The sequence below is a fragment of the Orycteropus afer genome, unplaced genomic scaffold (genome assembly GCF_000298275.1).
Source record: "Orycteropus afer afer isolate SDZICR_OR568_19922 unplaced genomic scaffold, OryAfe1.0 scaffold00057, whole genome shotgun sequence".
Classification (NCBI taxonomy): Eukaryota; Metazoa; Chordata; class Mammalia; order Tubulidentata; family Orycteropodidae; genus Orycteropus; species Orycteropus afer.
The window spans coordinates 13,274,318-13,289,794 of record NW_006921644.1 but is presented as its reverse complement, the minus strand read 5'-3'; the positions used below and the strand labels follow the sequence as shown (position 1 = coordinate 13,289,794).

The following is a 15,477-nucleotide window of genomic DNA, read 5'->3' as shown; positions in this document are numbered from 1 at the left end:
CAGCGCGCACCCAGGGTCGCACAGCCAAAGGCGTTCCGGCGCCTCGCGGACCCCACAGCGGATGGGTGACATTGTCTCCCGGGCTGGGGTGCGGCAGAGCGATGTTGGGGTGCTAAGCCTGCCGGATGGCGGCCCTGGGCGCGGCTGAGGTCATGCCCTCCCACCGCGCCCGGAGGAGAAGCGGAAGGTGGGCGCCCGCGGGCGGCCGGGGGCCTGAACCCCACCCTCGGCTTCCGGAGACCGGGGCTTCCCCGCCCGGCGGCCAGCCAAGCGCCCCGCCGCCCGGCCCTGCCCGCCCGCCCGCCTCCCGGGCCCCGCTCACCAGCCGGCCGCCGCCTGCTACATTGTAACCCGCCGCCGCCCCGGCTACTTTGTATCGGGCTCGGCCGCCCGCTGCTGCCGCCTGCGGCCTGGAGGCTCCTGACACACGGGCCGGGCCGGGCCGCGCGCTCCCACTGCGCCCGCCGGAACTGCGACACTTGGGGCCTGCGCTTCCGAGAGGTCCCGCATCGGAAACGCCCGGGTTAAGATCGAACCGACGCTTGAAAAAAAGGGGGTATTTCATTTCAGAAAACCCGGTGGTTGGAGGGAAAAGCCGGAAGGGGCTGCGGCGCTGCGTGCCACAGACCGCAGGGAAGCGCTGCCACCGACCACATTTGACCGATGAGCAAACTGAAGCCCAAGGAGGCTACCAGCGGGTCGGTGGCTAAGCAGAGGGTGGGACTTTGGGGCCCACACCCACTGCTCCCCAGTTGTTCCTCACTGGAAGGAGCAGGCCCCCCACCACATGCGGGGATTACCTTGTTTGCATCCATGGAGGCGGACAGGCAGCAGGGATGGGCTGTGCGGCGCCTTGAAGCCTGGAACTCAGTTTCCCTTCTCTTGAGAAGGCGGATCATGCGCCGCTCTGGCCGCCTTTGGAGTCAGCCCGGCTTGCTCGGAGGGGCCACCAGACACCAGTGCCTCAGGTGGGCCTCCATGGTCAGCACTAACCACAGACCCTCTACAAAGCCTGCTGGAGGGGCTCCTACGGGAAAGGGGGCTCAGGGCTGTACCTCTGAGATCCCACTGCTAATCAGGGGCAGAGCAGGAGGGAACCAGGTCTGGGGACCTGCCAGCACCCACGCTCTGTCTCTGTGGTTTCAGACCTGGAAGGAGACTTCACCCAGTGGGAGCCTGGCACCCCTGCTCCTGTGGTTCTAGGCCTGCTTGCATCTGGTCTCTCTCTTCTTCCTTCCCCATGGGCTGCTCCTCCTCCTCTCCCCACCCCTCGGCACCAGCGTGTCCCTTGCTCCTTTCCCCCCTTCTGCACATGCTCCCTGGCTGGTGCTGGCTTCCAGGGGATGACTTCCAGAAACATCCCTTTGTCAAAGGCTCCTCAGTGGTGTCCTCCCGGGACCGCTCCCCAAAATACCAGTACTGATGTCCATTTGCATTCTGGGCAACTCAGATAAGCTCCTCAAATCCAATACATCCAACTGGACATGGCCCTCTCCCCAGAATTTGCTCCCCCATGCTTTCCGCAGCTCAGCAAAGAAACCCCACTCTCCACCGCCCAGTGTCAACACAGTCTCCTCCCTGACCCCTCCTCTCCTCTCATTCCCCCCAGCTGCTCTGTCCATCACCAACCTGGCCTGGAATCTGACCACTCCTGCCCACCCCAGTCCACTGCAGCCCCATGTCCAGTGCTGAGAAACCTTGTTCTCAGAAACCACAGGCTGAGAAGCCGTGCTCTTCAGTCCTAACAGCATCCACAGGCATCCACGCTTGCCTGGAGGACCTGGGCCACCTGTCTGCCTCCCAGACACAGGGAAGTGCCTTCCTTCCCAGCCCCGGTTGCTTCAGGTGGGGTTTCCAAGTCGGTCTTCACTCTGCCATTCCCAGGAAAAAGATGCATCACTTCTCATCCTGGATCTGAGGGTGAGGTCTTCACATCAGGCCAATCCTGACTCCACCCTCCCCCAGTTCCCACAGCTGCCTTGGCTGCTCCTTTCTTTGGAGAGACCCTACACACACACTCATGCACACACAGCCTTCTTCTGGAGGCAGTAACAAGTGGGTCATTCATCGGCAACATCTGGTATTACCCAGGCAAGTCATCTCCAAAAATGTCAGGAGCAGAAGTCTTTTCTTTCACGTGAAGTCTAGATGGAAGCCCAACTCTACAATGCAGGAGGGAGCTGCTTTCTGCAGTCAGAGAAACAGCGCCACCAAGAGGGGAAGGAGTCAACCGCAGTGGGAGGGTCTCAGGCTGCCTGTCTCTGAGGGCTAAGCTGGGAGCCAAGTGCCTCCATCCCAGTCTGGCCTTGGCCTTCTCCAGCTGACATGCCCTGTGCCCCTTTCCTCTCAAGAGCTGGCCTCACACCTAGTCGGGGCTCAGGGAGCTGGTCTGGATGGACAATGCCCTTCAGAGAGGATCCTGAAAGCAGAACAGCCAATCAAATAGGGTCCTCCATGAGGGATGGGGTTGGGCCAAGCAGACCCCCTCTGGGGGGTGAGAGTGTCAGTTTGGGACTATGCCATGTTCTGCCTCATGCCTCCCCATTTTGGCACTGGAGTTGTATTTACTGTCAGCCAATACTGATCTATTTATTTCTTGCTGATGGTCACCTGAAGGCATCTCTCCTTTGCCAGTTAAGGACACTGATTGTTCCCACACCACCATCCCATCGCAGGCAGGGGTGGCTGGAGGGCTGCTATCCTTCCCTCACCTCCCCCCTCCCCCATGTTGGGAAGTGACAGCCTGAGAACCTGGGCTGAGCACGTGTCCACTTCTCATCAGGGCATGTCCTCAGGATTCAGCTTTCCACTGGAAATCCTCCTGAGGTGACGGCCATGAAAGCCCTCTGTCCATGGGTGAGGGATTGGCATGTACGTTCCAGAGTCTTCCCGAGAGACCTGAGGAAGCCTGCATGTCCTCTCTCACTACAGCTGCAGGCAGGCTCCGAACCCTGGCACCAACCATCCTGGGGCACTGCCCCTAAGGGGTCTGTTCTAATTACGTGGTGTTACTGCATAACAGAACACCCAACACCTACTGGGGTAAGACAGGGACTATTTCGTCATGCTCACCAATTCTAAGAGTCAGATTCACACACAGTGTGCTTGTCTCTGCCTCATGATGTCTGGGGTGGGGGTGAGAGTCTCCACCAACATGCCTGCTCCTGGGCAGAGCAATTCAGGCTTCCACACACTGGTGGCACAGGCACAGAACAGGTGCTGGAAGCAGCAGCCCCTGGTGTCCCTTCATGGCTCAGGGACCCAGGACAGCCTGGATTAGGGCTGGGATCCCAGACACTGGCCCCTTAGAGGATTCAGGCCCCTGGAATCTGACCACTCCTCCCCACCCCAGTCCACTGCAGCCCCAAGTCCAGTGTTGAGAAACCTTGTTCTCAGAAACCACAGGCAGGAAGGAAGCCAGGAGAAGGTGTCCCTACCATCTTCCTCTTCCTGATCAGCCTCCTGGATTGGGGGTTGGGTACAGTGAGAGGTAGGTAGAGAGGAACCAGGCCCTGGAAGGTCACAGCCCTTGGGTTTTCTTCTCTGCAGAAGAGGGGCACTGAGTAGAGTTTAGTTGGTGACATACCCCTGCAGCTGCAGAGGACTCCAGGGGGCACTTCCAGCCAGCTTGTCACTGGCTGAGGCCCATGCCTGGTCTTGAGGCCCCTGTCCCTGCCCTGCTGGACACACCCATTTTGTGGGAGAATGCTCAAGGACCCTCCCCAGTTTTGGCTTCAGGTCTGATATCAGCCTCTGTCTTCTAACATCTAACACACATCAACCAAGGAACTCTGGAGAGGACACTGGTGTCAGACCTCCCGACGGGAAATGAGGGACTGAGCACAGGACTGTCCCTGAGTCACCCAGAAGCTGTAACAGGAGGCCACATGGTAATGGTCTGGTAAGAGGGGGCTGGGGCTTGGGCCATCCTTCCTTGAGGGCTCCCAATTCCAGGACACCCTCTAGGCACCAAGCACTGCCTGTTCAGGCCACCAGCCTGGGAGACAAAGCCCCCTGGCCTGCCCCTCCTCATCCCTCAGGCCCAACTTCCCAGAAATCTTAGCACCAGGCAGGGATATCTGACAGCAATAACTTTATTAAGTATCCAAAGAAAAATAAAAATCAACAAACCAGTAAAAAAACAACACAAACCATAGATGTCAGGGCTGAAGCCACATTAAAACAAAGAGACGCTGGAGCAACACAGAAATGGAGGTCAAAGGGTAGAACTGGGGGCTCAATGGGTGGGGCCAGCATGAATACTGAGTGACAAGAACTCGGGGACCCCAGGCAAAGTGGCTGGCAGCTGGGGGGGGCGGGCACAGAGCTGAGGACTATACTGGGGATCAGGGCCCTGGGGACAGATGCTGCTGCCCCGTCCCCATGGCCCCCCAGCTCCAGTGAGGCTTTCACTTGGGGCCCTGGGCCTCTGACTCCTCTTCATCATCCTCGTACATCTCGCCCTCCTCCTCGGCCGTGGCGTCCTGGTACTGCTGGTACTCGGACACCAGGTCGTTCATGTTGCTCTCGGCCTCGGTGAACTCCATCTCGTCCATGCCCTCGCCCGTGTACCAGTGCAGGAAGGCCTTGCGCCGGAACATGGCGGTGAACTGCTCCGAGATGCGCTTGAACAGCTCCTGGATGGCCGTGCTGTTGCCGATGAAGGTGGAGGACATCTTGAGGCCGCGGGGCGGGATGTCGCACACGGCCACCTTGACGTTGTTGGGGATCCACTCCACGAAGTAGCTGCTGTTCTTGCTCTGGATGGCCAGCATCTGCTCGTCCACCTCCTTCATGGACATGCGTCCGCGGAAGACAGTGGCCACAGTGAGGTAGCGGCCGTGGCGTGGGTCACAGGCTGCCATCATATTTTTGGCGTCAAACATCTGCTGGGTGAGCTCAGGCACGGTCAGGGCCCGGTACTGCTGGCTGCCCCGGGCAGTGAGTGGGGCAAAGCCAGGCATGAAGAAGTGCAGACGGGGGAAGGGCACCATGTTCACGGCCAGCTTTCGCAGGTCTGCGTTGAGCTGCCCAGGGAAGCGGAGGGAGGTGGTGACACCACTCATGGTGGCTGACACAAGGTGGTTGAGGTCGCCATAGGTGGGTGTGGCCAGCTTGAGGGTGCGGAAGCAGATGTCGTAGAGGGCCTCATTGTCGATGCAGTAGGTCTCGTCCGTGTTCTCCACCAGCTGGTGGATGGACAGTGTGGCATTGTAGGGCTCCACCACGGTGTCTGACACCTTGGGTGAGGGCACCACACTGAAGGTGTTCATGATGCGGTCGGGGTACTCCTCACGCACCTTGCTGATAAGCAGCGTGCCCATGCCGGAGCCTGTGCCCCCACCCAGTGAGTGGGTCAGCTGGAAGCCCTGCAGGCAGTCGCAGTTTTCACACTCCTTCCGCACGACGTCCAGGACTGAGTCCACCAGCTCCGCACCCTCTGTGTAGTGACCTTTGGCCCAATTGTTGCCAGCTCCGCTCTGACCTATGGGCAAAGACAAGGAGGAGACAGACCTGGGAGGGTCAGGGATCTCAGGCCAGACCTACAGAAGCCATAGCCCCTCTTCTGTGAAGTGGGGGTACCCCCACCAGACACATCTCCCACATCACGCATGGCTTCCACTCTACCAACAGTACTGAGTGTTGAGACCACAGTGATAAGGAGTCTGGGCAGGGAACTGTGACCTGGAGTTCTGGCCCAACTGACATTGGGATGGGCCTGGGGAAAGCCACTTCCCTTTAGGGCACCTTCCCTCTGGTTAGCCACTCAGAAGCTTAAACCACAACCCCACACTACCTTGTGGCTAGCTGGGTTCTGGATGTGAATTTATACCTATCAGTTACGTGTGATGGCTAGAGGCTCTTTTCTGTTTTTGTGTGTCCAGCATCCAGCTGCCGGGCTTACCAGCATGCAGGCAGGTGCCAAGGGTGCTCTCAGCTCCAGTGCTGAGAGCACCGATTCCTCTCAGCCAGCTCTCTGCATCTGGCAGCACTCGTTTCTCTTGTTACATTTGTTCTGTGTGAAATCCCTTGAGTTGTTTTGCTCTTGTAGAGAACCCTGATTCTCACCAGGAAGACCTTGGTGCTGAACTGACTTGGCCCTTTTGATGCATGACTGCCCCATGGTAGACAGGGTTCACCCATGATGGGGTTAACAACAGAGGTTGGGGCAGGGCAAGGGACTTACCAAAGATGAAGTTGTCAGGCCTGAAGAGGTGCCCAAAGGCCCCAGACCGGACGCTGTCCATGGTGCCAGGCTCCAAGTCCACCAGGATGGCCCGAGGCACATACTTGTGAGCTGGGGGGAGAGGGCAGTTATGGAATTACAGAGCGTACCTCCTCCTTCATTCCCCAGAATCTCACACCACCCTGTGGCTTCTGCTCTGACCCTCAGCCTTCAGTGTCAAACCTAGAGTCAGAAACCTGGGGTCAACTCCTAATGCTAGATCTGCCATCTGACAATGCGGGTCTCACAGTCAACACCCAAGGACAGTTGAGATCAGCTGATGGATGAGGAAGCGGGTCTCATATTTTACCAGTTCCTCATGGAAGGCACTCTACCCTAGTCAGTAAACAGCCCTACAAGCCCTCCCTCACCCCCACACTGACTGCCCACAGCTGTGCACCTGTCCAGAGGTCCTTCAGTCCCCTTGGTCTCCTCGGACCTATGTGCTCTGAGACTCTGGTCACCGACCCTCAGGTTGCACTGCTGGCCTCTAGAGGGTAGTAAGGCTGTGGCCCTGCTGTCAGTGTCCTCCCTCCCCAGGGTGGAGAACTAGGCCGGCCATCAGTGTGCCCCACCCCCCAGGACAGGTGCTCACAGGAGGCCTCATTGTAGTAGACACTGATCCGCTCCAGCTGCAGGTCTGAGTCCCCAACGTAGTTGCCACTGGGGTCGATGCCATGCTCATCACTGATGACTTCCCAGAACTGCAGAAGAGGGTGACAGTGAGGGCTGAGGGGCTCACACCTGTGACTGTGAAGGAGAGCCTGTCCTGCACACTCCCTGCACCCACCTGGGCGGTTTGTCCTCACTCCCTTTTCAAATGAGGAAACTGAAGCATTGAAGGCAGAGGGCTGCCACAGCAGGTGATGGGGCAGGTGTCAAAGCCCAGAGTCCGGGCCCATATTCTTGGCCAGATAAAGTGATGTGGGGCCTCCCTGGCTCTCCTTAACTGAGGACCCCAGAGACCCCAAGGCCCAGCTCTTGAGTTCCCCAGTCATTTGCAGAGACACTATGGGGCCTCAAGTGTGGAGGGGGTGCTGACCTGAGGTCCTCCAGCCTGTCCACAGGGAGCTGGCCTGGCACTGACCCCAAGTGCTTACTCTGGCCCCAACCTGCAGCAGAAGCTCTTGGGCACTTCTTAGATCTCCCCCAATTTCTGTTGAATGGGACAGCAGAGAGCATGGCATGGATGCAGAGCCAGACCCCACCCTTTCCAAGCTCTGTGACCTTGGGTGAGTCACCAGTAACACAGACCTGATGATGACACAGACAAGATGGTAAGAAAAGAGGATTAACCCTTGCAAAGCATTGGAATTGTCTGGCATGGTCCACTGTTAGCACAGCACACACAGAGTACTCTCCACCACCCGAGACCCTTCCCTGCTGACTGGCCATGAGGCAGTGGCTTCTGAGGTTGCCCATCTCTCTCCTCAGCGTTGGAGTAACTTTCCCATGAGTTAATGGGTGTGGAGGCTCTGGAACACCAAGGGCCTCTACTTGTGAGTCACATGCTGGTGAAATGATTGCTCAGGGAGGAAAGCAGGTTACAAAACACATGTGCTTATTTATATGAGGCTGTCTTCTGGCAGATGCACAAAGCCCACTCAGAGCAGCTGCTCCCAGGGATGGAGAGAGATGTCTTTTCACCATATGCCCTGTGGTGCTGCTGAAATTCCCTGTCATGTGCATGCATTAACTTTGCAAAAAAGAAAAAGAATAAATTAAAAAAAAAAAAAAAGTACAAACAATGTAATTATTATAAAATGCACAGATGACCACTTGGCAATTCATCAGCAGAGACTGTTCAGAGGTCAGTACTCAGCGGGGAGTGGGGGGCACATTCCTTCCCCTGGGTGCCTTTTGTCATTGCTAAGTCTGCTTCTTACTTTTGCATTAAGCATATGTTAATTTCGTAATTAGAAAAAACAAAAATGCAGACATGTCACTGAGGCATCTGTGACTCGGTCTGACCCATTAGTCTATTCCTTGGCTGTATCACATGGGCAGTAGGGGTCCTTGGTCTCCAGAACCCTGTGGCACCCCAAACCTCCGGCTTCAGAAACACCTACAGCCACAAGCCTGTCAATTCATCAGGGAAGTGTGTGTGGGGCCAGGAGAGAGTGATCCTGCCACCATGCCATTAACACACTCGTGGAAACTTATCTGCAGCACAGACGTCGGTTTCCTCGTCTGTAAACTGCACATGAGAACAGGACCTACGTCAAGTGGTTAGCATTGTGGAGCAAGTGCAAAGAATGAGGTGGGACAATACTAACACCTCCACTGCAGGTCCTTGACCGAACAAGGGAACTGCACAATGACAGGCAGAGTAAGAGTGCACCGGTGGAGTGAAGTCTACTTCCGGTAGAGATACACACAGGGCCACACAGAGGAAGGACACCCAGAGGCACAGCCCCTCGGCCCCTCCCCTCCTGGAGAGGGGTGGATGAAGGGAAACTTCAGCCTTATCTGCAATGTTTCAACCTTTCACCTTTCACAGGAGGCTAAGGTTGGGCAATCTACGTCCGTAGTGATCCTGCCTCGAAAACCCAAGGAAGGGTCGCTATGGGCCGACTGGCATCCCCAGACTCCGCCCCAGGGGTGTGGCTCAGGCCCCGCCCTCGGGTTGCCGGGCCGGTGCCTCCGGTCCCGCCCCAGGGGCCTCTGTCCTTGGTGCTGACGACCTTGCTGCGCCCGCAACTCTAGCGCCTCAGGGAGAGGGGAGCGGAAGGGCGGCGCTCAGAAAACACACTGGCACAACTTGAGGGGTGTGGAAGCCTTCCGAAATGCCCCCACCCCGGTCCTCACGCCCGCGGTCCCACTGCTGGGGTTGCGGTGGAACCCTTTGGTGACGCAATGTAGGGTAAAAAAATCCAGAAAATTCCTTCTCCCATTGGCCATCAGGGCAGGGCCACGCCCCAAGGGCCCCACCCAGCAGCCGGGGAGGAGGAGGTCTCGGGGTCCGCCAGTAGAAGGCCAGGCGCAGACAAAGAGCGCTTCAGGAGGAGAGGGGGTTGGGAACACCACGCCCCCAGGCAAGGGGTCCCAGCAGGCAGCCAGCAGAAGCAGGAACCATGGGATGGGGTGAAAGGGCCCCAGATTCATTGGTCCTGGTGGGAGAGTGCCTCTTCCACGTTGCATAGCATGACCTAGACTTAAATGCCTGCCTTTCCCTTGCCCTCAGTGTGACCTCATCTTGGGGTAATACCCACAGCCCTGGGTATAATTCCCAGCACTGAGCCCAGTTCACAGCAACCAATGATTTTTACAAATTATTAATGTCATCTGTTACCACGCAAGAGAACATTGCCCTCCTGGCTCCACCTGCCCTGAGCTCCCCCACATCCCCCACCCTAGGACCAGGAGCCCTACCTTCATGCTGTGCGGGTGCACACAAGGACAGGTGGGCTCCCTGCCCACCCAGACCAGCTGAAGCGGTGACAGGCCTGGACGAGTTAGTCCTCTGCACAGCCTCTGTGCATCCACACCAGGGACCCCACACCATCCCTGAGTGGACAGCATGGCCAAGAAACTTTCTGTCCCCACAGGCAGATGCTGAGCTCTGGACAGCCAGCGATAGGATGGAAGGGTGCAGATCTACCCAGCCCCTTCCTCACTCAGGCTGTGAGCACCTTCTTTATGTGTCTTGGACCGGCTGGTGAGGAGAGGCTGGAGGGAACTTTGGTTCCTTCAAAGGGTAGCAATAGACAAGGGAGAAACATAACTTTTTTTTTTCCCCTCAAAAATGCCCCTCTCTGTTGTATGAATTGTTAAAAAGGATATTACTTAACAAACACAAATTAAGAAAGGAAAAAAAAAAAAAAAGAATAAAAAGCACTAAGCAAAGCCAAGCATCCCAGCGCTGAGAACTAAAAACAAGAAGACTGTGAGCAGGGCCCCAGCCCCTCTCCCTGAATGGAGGAGGAGCTGGGGTGGGGCTGGCTTCCAGCCACTGCTCCACCTTGCCTGGTGGCCATGGAGTCGGGGCGGGGCAGGAGGAGCATAACTGCATCATCCCTACCCCAGCCCCTGGGACACCTGCTCTTCCCTCCCCGGTGACCCCTGGCCCATCTAGGAGCAGATGTTCAGGGCAGGCCTGGCCCTTGTGACCGCATTAATGAGCACTCAGCCCCTGAGACCTGGTCAGGGCAGCTGTCTTCAGCTGCCCCAGGCGCCCTGATTTGATTTGAGGCTCCTTCCTCCCACCCCCATCTCACATCCCTCCTCCTTGGACAGGCACAGTTGTCCCCTCCCCACTGCAAACCCCCCATCAGAGACACCTCCACCCTAAAGATGCACTTGCAATTTACACATCAGCCACATGGCTCCCCCCCCCCCCCGCGTAATTAGCCTTTTTGTTCTTGCCTGGTTTCCATGGCAACAGCCTCCAGAGGACACTGTCCTTGGCCCCTTCCCCTCCAGGACCTGTCTCCTCCCACCTCCTCCTTCAGGGAGCCACTCAGCACCATCCTGGAGCAGGGAGCAGTATCCACCCGGTATTGTTCCGAGCAGAGCCCAGGTGGCAGCAGGCCTCACCAGCAGCTGTCTGCTACCTGCTGTGTGACCTTGGACAAGGGACAGCCTCTCTGGACTTGGCACTGTCATGCCTGCCTCATGGGTTTGGGAGGGGATTCCTAAATCACCTCCTGAGGTTCCCCCTGGGTCCACCTCCAACACCCCTTCCTGCCTCAGTGCCTTCATCTGTGAGGTGGGCCGACGGAGGGAGGGCGGGTTCCACCACTGATGCAGCTCCCGCTTTGTTCCCAGGACTCTGGGAAGCCTGGGGTGGGCGCGGTCATCCCTCCTCTCCTTCCCCCGCCCCTTGCCCAGGCGGAGCTGCGCTCTGGGGAGAGGTGAGTTCGGCGCCAAGGTCACCCTCTCATCCGGGCCTAACCCTCCAACAAAGGAATAGGGTGAGGGACACCCAGGGGCTCCAAGCGCGGATGGGGGCCGGGGGGCGACCTATGCCGCTGTAAGGGTACCCCGCTCCGCCCGCGGGGGATGGGGATCGTTTTGGCTTTTGAGGGGCAGCCCCACCCAAACCCGCCCAACACCTCCATCTCGCTGAAGGCTGGGTTTGGGTCCCAGAGAAGAGGGCCCACAGCCGCACCCAGAGGAGGAGGGCGGAGGGGCGGATGGAGCGGAGGCTCAGCGGCTGACAAGCACTCGCCCGGACAGGCCCGAAGTAACCTGGGCAGGAGCGGACGAGGCGCGGGGAGGAGGCGGGGATCCCAGCGCCCTGGTCGCCAGATACCGAGCCAGGCTCATCCCTTTGTTCCCGACTCGGCAGCCAGGGTGCGGCTCGCGGCCCGGCCCGCAGCGCGCGGCAGCCCCGCGGGCCGGCTGCGGCGCGGGCGTGGGCAGGGAAGGGGCGCGCAGCCTCACCTTGGCCCCGATCTGGTTGCCGCACTGGCCGGCCTGGATGTGCACGATCTCCCTCATCTCGGCGCTGGCGGAGGCAGGACGGCGCGGACCCGGTGGCTGCGGAGGAGGCGCGGGGCCCGGCCGCGCGCTCTTATAGCCGAGGCCCCGCCCGGCCGCTCGCGTCAGCGCCGGGCGGCCAATCCGCGGCCTCCGCGCACTGCGGCACCGGCTCCGCAGCATCAGCACCGCGCATCGACCGTGCCTCCGACCGGCCACAATGCGGCGGGCGCGGCCCCTCCTGGGCGGACCTGCGCGCCCGGGCCAGGCCGGGCCGGGCCCCCGGGATTTGGGCTGCACGCGCAGAGGGAGGGGCGGCGCTGCGAGCAGCAGGCCTTTGGGGCCACTGGCTCCGGGGAGGACAATAGAAGCCCCCCGGCCCTCGGACCCCGCCCCAGCTCGGAGGCGGGGCGAAAGCCGAGAGCCGCTCCCTTCTGCTGTATCGCACTCCAACCGCACGCCCCAGCAGCCCCACCCCGCGGCCCTGAGAGAGGCTTTCTTCTCTCTGCTGCGTTTAGGGGCCAACCCTAGTCTGTGGCATGGCGATCCCATGGGGCGGGGGCAGGCCCTGAACCCTTTGGAAAGAAAGGAAGCCACGCGGTGGGGAGGGGCAGCTGCGGGTCCCGTGGGTCCGGGGGTCACTGTCTGCTCAGCAGACAACACCCGCCTCCCTCCTCAAATGAACCTTGGTGTGGGGGCGCTTTGCAGGACTGGCCCCAGGCCCAGCACAGCGCTTGGCCACTAGCGGGGCGCAGTGAGTGCCTGTGTCCGGATGTAGCCTGAGGTCGCACACGCCCTGTGAATGCCCAGCGAGCGCCCCAGCTGGGGGTGGGGAGTGGTGTCTGACTCACTTATGTCACCTGTACCCGGAAAGCCTTAGGACTCTCGGTAAAAGCGAGGCCAGCCCAGGCTTCTGACAAGGGGCAGGGTGAGGGTGGGGTGGGAGGCAGCGGGGAACCACTTCTGTAGAGAGACTGTGTGCATGAGGTGGGAGCCTTGGGGGACAACTGGGAGCCAGGGACCCTGGCAGTTTCTGGAGGGAGAGACATGCAAACATTATACCAGACACCACATGGAGATGCACACACGACACACACAGAACACAGACACACACGCTGGCTGAATGTTCTCCCAGGGTCTGGGGCTTGACAATGAAACTGACTTATCAGAACCCTTCGGTAAGCTCAGCACTAAGTCCCTGAGGAAGACTCTAGGCCCATGCTGAGATGAGGCACAAGTGTGGCACACCATCTCCCACCCCCTGTCCACTTGGTGGACACAAGAGAGTGTCTGGTGGGTGTGGCTCCGGGCCTGTCCCCCTCTCTTCTCTCTCAGGAAAATCAGCCCTGTGTGGTAACTGGAGAAATGGGCTCTTTTGTTCTCAGGAGATGCCCCTCCCCCACAATGCATCCACGAGGAGGAGGTAGCTTTTTGTGGTTGGCTCCTGGCACCTGGAGCCCTCCCTGTCCTGTCAGGGGGTCCTCAGCGAGCATTTGGCTCTCCCCTAGAGCTGGGAGCTGGCTGCAGGTGCCTCCTTGTCTGACCAGGGGAGGAAATTGCATGGTCACCCATCCTGCCTCCCTCCTAGTGGCATCAGGCCACGCCAATTCCTGTCTGTCCCCAGAGGGTTCTGGTGCTGGCTCAAGCCTGACGCACCATCCCACCTCCTGGCAGAGACCGGATCTGCCGATCTGCCGGGAAGCAGCTCCCAGCCCCAGGGCAGTCAGAACAGACTGGGTGGGGCAGTGACCCAGGAGGGGCGGAGGGAGGCAGCCAGCTGAGTTGGGACCTGTCTTGGGGCGGCTGATACAATCACCCCCAGCCTCCCTGAGCTCTTACCAGGAAGGGGGTTGATGTTGTTGGGCAGTCTGGCTGTGCGGAAGTTACTGTGGGCTCTGGAGCAAGGAGGGGCCATGCAGACTGCAGGGCCCACCACTGGATACCAGCTCCCCTTGGACGTGGAAACCCCTTGAGCCCTTGCAGCCCCTGGTCAGCCTGAAGCCTCAGCCCATCTTGGGTATCAAGGCCTTGCCTCAGTGGGCCCCAGCTGGCAGCGCCCTGCAGGAGGTCACCCTCAAGGTGTCTCAGGGCAGCCGGGGGTAGCTCCTGCATGACAGAGCTGGAGAGGCTGCAGGGGTGGGGCTTTCTGTCCCAAGAAGTGTCCTCATCTGTTTGTATCCACCGAGAGAGCAGAATCAGAAGGGACCACTTGGGGTCTCCATGCTTCTCCCCTGGAAGACCCTCTCCTTGGGTCCTCAGGCAACCAGTTTGTCACCACTGTCAGTCTGAGTGGTCTCTGGGACTCACTTGTCCTCCTTCAGCCCTCCATCCTCACACCCTCCTCCCTCCACACTCCTCTCTGACAAGCTTTCAGGAGGCAGTGGGAAGACAGGGTAGATGAGGGTGCCAGAGTGCAGCTTTATTACCAAACACCTGAGTGTCCAGTGAATGCCAGGCACCAGCCAATTCAGGCTGTCTGCCCAAGGGGGCATACTGAGCCCCAGCTCCGTAATCACCCCTCAGAGCTAGGCACTCCCGAGACAGCCACTGCACGGTGCACGACTCTGCCAGTCACAGTCCTCCTGATGCAGGAGTGGCCACTCCTCCAGGGCCTCTTGCCACTCTTCCCAGCATGATGTCACATCCAGCCAACAGGGGCAAACCAAAGGCCCAGGTGGAGGGTGCAGCTATGGAGTGGGCAGGAGCTGTGGGCCTCCTCTGAGCCTCCTCCAGCCCAACTCCTCCTCGGAAGAGTCCTGCCTGAAGCTTCTTGCTGTTCCCCTTAGGAAACCACTGAGTCTGTCCTCTTTGACAAACGGGAGGAGGAAGCCAGGCCCAGCTAGGGCTGGCGGGACCCCCTCTGCCGCCCATCCGCTCTACCAGGAGCACAGCAGCACCTCCTTGAGTGTCTTGCGGAGCTCCTGGCTGCGGAAGGCATAGATGAGGGGGTCCACGATGGAGTTGCAGAGAGTGAGGGTGAGGAAGAGGTTGAAGTTCTTGAAGACGCAGCTGCAGGCGGGGTGCTGAGGGCAAAGCACAATGAGCGTGAGGTGCAGGAAGAAAGGGCCCCAGCAGAGGAAGAAGCAACCCAGCAGGATGGAGAGGGTGGCGGCGCCCTTGAGGCCAAGGCCCTGGCGGACCGGCCGCCACTGCTTGTGCAGCCGGGCGATGCCGCGGGCGTGGTGGCAGGCCCGGGCCAGCATGTGCACATAGAGCACCGCCATGAGTGCCACCAGGGCCAGGAAGAAGCTGGCGAGGCAGAGCGGCACGGCCGGGCGGTCGTAGTAGGTGACAGAGAGGGCGCTGCAAAAGGCGCTGGCCGCCCAGATGGCGGCAACGGCCCGGCGCGCCCGGGGCAGCGTCACGATGCTGTGATAGCGCATAGCATAGAAGATGGTGATGTAGCGGTCCACCGCGATGGCGCCCAGGAAGCAGAGGCTGGAGACCATGGAGCCACAGATGAGCACGTCAATGGCACTGTGCAGCTGCTGCACCACGCTGGCCCGTGCAGCCAGTGCACCCGCCTCCAGCAGCAGCATGACGGCCGTCTCCAGCACGTTGCTCATGCTCACCAGCAGGTCGGACACGGCCAGGCAGCAGATGAAGTGGTACATGGGTGAGTGCAGGTTGCGGTTCTTGACGATGGCAGCCACCACCAGCATGTTCTCCACCAGGCTCACCAGCCCCAGCGAGAGGAAGAGCCCATCAGGGACGGACACTTCCAAGCACCAAGGAGCCGTCTGGTTAGCAGCCAGCCCCGAGTGGGGTGCGGCCAGGGGTGTGCTGTTGAGGGAGACCCGCAGCCTTCCCTGGGCTCCCTGCATGGGCAT

General features: G+C 59.6%; 1 protein-coding gene across 1 annotated transcript; it reads right to left on the bottom strand.

The window, feature by feature from the left end:
• Window positions 1-4,409: 4,409 nt before the first annotated feature.
• LOC103195645 (tubulin beta-3 chain) lies at window positions 4,410-15,477 on the bottom strand. The gene is made up of 5 exons (XM_007939244.1): window positions 14,528-15,477; window positions 11,612-11,993; window positions 6,822-6,930; window positions 6,188-6,298; window positions 4,410-5,485 (listed from the first exon to the last, which is right to left on the bottom strand). Exons 1-5 carry the CDS (start codon window positions 15,475-15,477, stop codon window positions 4,410-4,412), a joined length of 2,628 nt encoding a protein of 875 aa, XP_007937435.1.

Coding starts and splice junctions, on each gene's coding strand:
- LOC103195645 (XM_007939244.1), bottom strand. CDS start 15,477: ATGCCCATGCAGGGAGCCCAGGGAAGGCTGCGGGTCTCCCTCAACAGC. Junction 6,931..11,611: donor GCAACCAGATCGGGGCCAAG/GTGAGGCTGCGC, acceptor CCTCTTCTGCAG/TTCTGGGAAGTCATCAGTGA. Junction 5,486..6,187: donor GCCTGACAACTTCATCTTTG/GTAAGTCCCTTG, acceptor CTTTGCCCATAG/GTCAGAGCGGAGCTGGCAAC.